At 43.8% G+C, this 4,094-nt stretch overlaps 1 protein-coding gene across 1 annotated transcript in view; it reads right to left on the minus strand.

The window, feature by feature from the left end:
• Window positions 1–4,094, minus strand: part of ALDH5A1 (aldehyde dehydrogenase 5 family member A1) — a 41,608-nt gene that overhangs the window by 13,260 nt on the left and 24,254 nt on the right. Inside the window, exon 7 of the mRNA XM_013007202.2 lies at window positions 3,299–3,457. Within this exon, the coding sequence (XP_012862656.1) occupies window positions 3,299–3,457 (159 nt within the window). The remainder of the gene's footprint in view (window positions 1–3,298; window positions 3,458–4,094) is intronic.

A 4,094-nucleotide genomic window follows, 5' to 3' on the forward strand; every position in this document is an offset into this window, starting at 1 on the left:
TGAGTTTCTGTGGATATGTTTCTCTGAAGTACCCAGACTAACACAAATTCCCTCCTCTATTTTGAACTTTATTATTTATAAACCATGGATTACACAGGCTGGTGTGTCCTTTCACATGGACGTAACTGACCCCACACTTGGCCGGCCGCTTGCTTTGAGACCCCAGATGCTATTCTTTCTGATAGTTGCGTACCATCTGATTTCTTCATCACACTTTGTTTTAGCGCCTATATCTTTAGCATCACCAAGCAGACCAGCATCATAAGAATGGATTGTTTTAGGTTAGGGCTTACAGATTAAGGGTGAACTCAACATTTATTCATGTATCTAATGCTTTATATATATATATCCCTGGTCCACTTTAGTGGCAGTATTATCGGCTTTTTGAGCGATAAAGAAGTAAACACTATGGAACCTTGGGTAATTCTAATTAATAGTATTGATTGTACCGGATTTAAAATACTATTGAGATAAGGGGAATTTGATGATTCCTACATCATTCAATACTTTGCCTACAGAATTACAACTCAAGGCTTGACTTTTCCCTTTAGTTCTTTCAGCTTGAGAACTGCTAAATGTGGTCTTCCTTTTGATTTTGTGACTACTGGTTTTGGACATTGTAATACTGTCTTTTTGTCTTCTTGAGCTGCCCTTTGAAATCAATGAGTGGAATACCTTCTGAAATCTCTTGGAGGACAGTAATTCGATGCTTTCAAATTTCCTTTCTATTCCATAGTTCATCCGTTTCCTGCTGGGTCAGACGTTTGTTTGTTTTCCCCAATCTCTCCTCTTTGATGCTGTTGATCCTCTTTCAAGGATAATCCTTGGTCATTTATCTTTATGAATGAAGGGCTGTACTGATTAATGTAGGTGGTTGGGGAGTGGTGACCTTTGCTATTCCGATCCGATTATTTTGACTTGTGGGCTTCGCTTGGGGGACAGCCCCTTTCCCAAAGAGCAAAGCTAGCAGAGTCCTCCCCTCTGGTGCACCCACCGCCACTTTCTAAGAACTTGTTCCTGACAGAGTATCATTCCTTTCCGGGTATTTTCTCTGCCAAGAGCAAATGCCTCTGCTGTGTTTGGATGTATTAGCTGCTGCTGCTGCTGGTGCTGGTATGTGAATAACTCCGAACACTGAGCAAATGTTTAGACAATCAGCTCCAGATTTATGCTCTCCACTCTAGCCAATTCTGGAAGGTTTGACACAAATAATGGAACCATTTCCTCTGCAGGCTTCCACTGGGCATACCCCCTCTGCTTAGGCCTTTCTGGGAACCTGATTCTTCTGCCTCCAAGAAGTTCTTCACACTCTCTGGTTCACAGGGGTCTTGCCTTCTCTCATTCTCGATGGAATTTCCCCCGCATTCCGGAAGAGGAAAATACAGACGTGGGTACATCTGGCTTCCATTCTTCCTCTTCCTAAAATCACAGCCTGTACAATGCTTTACTAGCCTGGTGCCTCCCACCAGCCCCAAGGATGGCTTACTTTCTAGGATTTGTATTTTAAAAAGTCATTACATTTAGCATGCATCACATGGGCCAGTCTCTGGCACCAAACACCATCTCTTCTCTCGTGTCCTCTCAAATGTGATTGAAACATGACACCTCCCACCCAGGAATCTACTTTCTGACTGCATGTCTACTACAGCCTATACAATGGTTGTTCTTAAACAAGGTTTATGCACGGAAGTTTTCTCTCCCTAACATAAATAAATCCTACCTTACGGTAGGAGCTTGAAGGCCCAGCAAACAGTGCCGTCTACATAGCAATGGTCTCACCTTTATTTGGGCTTAAAACAACAACAATTCCCTAGGACAGTAGTTTCCAAACCTGCCTGCAAACCAACATCATCTGTGGGCTTCAAAGCAGCAATGCCCTGCCCCAGGCCAGACAACCTGCTCGGAACAGTTTAAGAACCACCACTCTGGTCTTGAACTGTAGCTGAATCCAACCCAAAATACAGAGCGAGCAACCTAGACTCTTCCCAGGGCCCAAAGTTACCCTAAGAATGTTGGCAAGCATCAGGGTAGACATTAAGATATTCAATCTATCTACATGAAGTCCTGGTGGCTCCGTGGGTCTAGTGTTGGACTGCTGATGGAAAGATCAACAGCCCCAAACCACTTGTCGCTCCTCGGAAGAAAGATGAGGGGGTCTGCCAATGTACAGATTTGTTCTCGGAAACCCAAAGGGCAAGTTCTACTCTGTCCTGTGGAGTCACTCTGAGTTGGAATCAACTTGATGGCAGTGTTTTTTTAAAATAGGAACCTCAGGGCAGTAACTAGAAGTTGATCAGAGTTCCGTCAGCCTCCGAAGCATCTCCTGGTTTCCCTGGTGAAGTAAGGAATGCGCAGTCGGCTGCACTGACCGTCCACTGTGTCAGGGCAGCCAGCCCAAGGTGTGATCCCAGGCTCTCAGGGTCATTGAACAGGGGTCACTGAACAGGGGTCAGGCTGTGGTTCCCACCTGAGTGGTGTCGTGGCTCCTCTCTCCTTTCTTCGTTCCAACACTCATCCCCGGTCTCCATATTCTGCCGGACCTAACTTACTCCACTAAAATCCTTTCTATCTGCAGAGGCTTAACCAAGGTCGACACTGGATGTTTACTCTTGTAAGAAAAGTCCTTGTGTACAGCACTAAAATAGCTGTGTTTTGTCTTTAATAGTAGAGCAAAGAGAGACATCCTACCTAGAAATCGAAATTGTGATATTTTCGGAACAAGGAATTTCGCCCTGATCCTAAGAGCCCTTTCCTACCATCCCTTAATCCCGAGCACGGACACGTGATGACCTATCTTCCTGCTGGGACGGGTTCTCGGAAGACTGTTTGGATGAATGGTTTGTGGAGAAGCACAGAAACAACAGAGCCAGGGTAGTATGTCCGCTGAAATATCAACAATCTGAAAAACCAGTCAGTTTTCCTTTCCTTTTGGGTGTCCCCCCCAAAAGGACTGTCTGTAAAGAACCCTATATTCTTTAGGGTTCTATGTATGGAACTTACATTCTGAGGCAGAGAGACCGAAGCCCAGTGGTCACCAGGACAACAGGGAGGGCGGGAGGGGGCAGGAGGCCTACAGGGACCGACCTCACAGACTGTGCGTAACAACAACTGGAAAAGTTTAAGACCACATGATGCCCCTCGAATCATTCAGATCGACAGACACTCGCTTTTCCAGCTCCCGCTATTGCTTTCCAAATCACCCCGCTGGGCATCTCAGCAGACTGGGTTTGTTTTTGCTAGTTAAGTTTTGATGTCAAAACCATGACGCTTACTCAATCAGATAATACAACAAACTTACCTTTTCGATTGCTTTTTCATTAATTAGTGGGCCTTGCGTGGTTCCCTCCTCAAAACCATTGCCTACACGCAGGTCTCGCTTTATTGCTTCTGCAAATTTTTTCACAAAGGAATCGTGGATGCCTTTTTGCACCAAGAAACGGTTTGAGCAGACACAGGTCTAGATACAAGGAGAAAACAAAAACCAAAAACTCACATAGCTTGCCAAAAGTGTGCATCTCAACCAGTACATTTTTTAAAAGTTTTATTAGCATGTAATTTACATGTCATACGATTCAACAGTTCAACCACACCCAGAAGAGTTGTACAATCATCACCATAATCAGTTTCAGAACATTTTGCTTGTTCATTACTAGTTCCCCACTTCCCCCAACCTGCCCTGCTATACTTCTAAGGAGTCACCAATCCAGTTACTGTTGCTATAGATTTACTGGATTTCATATACAGAAATCATTAAAACAAACAAAAAAAACCTAACAACGACAAAACAAAATAGATACAAACTTCAATAGAAAAGAACGCTGAAAATATTAAAAACCAGAACTGTAAATAGATCAAACAATAAGTTGTTCAATTTTAACCTAACTGCATCTGCAGTAATTCACTTTCTAATGCTTCTACACGATAGCAATGCTCTTCACACCCCTGGTCTATTCACCAGAGACTTCATCCACGTGCATTTCCCCTTCACATTAAAAAAAAACTGAAGCAACTTTAAAATGTGTCAAAAGTGAGATCACTGAAAATCCAGGGAATCCAGGGTGGATGAGCCCTACAGGACCAGTGGTGTGAGTGGC

This window comes from Echinops telfairi, unplaced genomic scaffold (assembly GCF_000313985.2).
Source record: "Echinops telfairi isolate 266 unplaced genomic scaffold, ASM31398v2 ScPeMD7_5868;HRSCAF=6743_0, whole genome shotgun sequence".
NCBI lineage: Eukaryota > Metazoa > Chordata > Mammalia > Afrosoricida > Tenrecidae > Echinops > Echinops telfairi.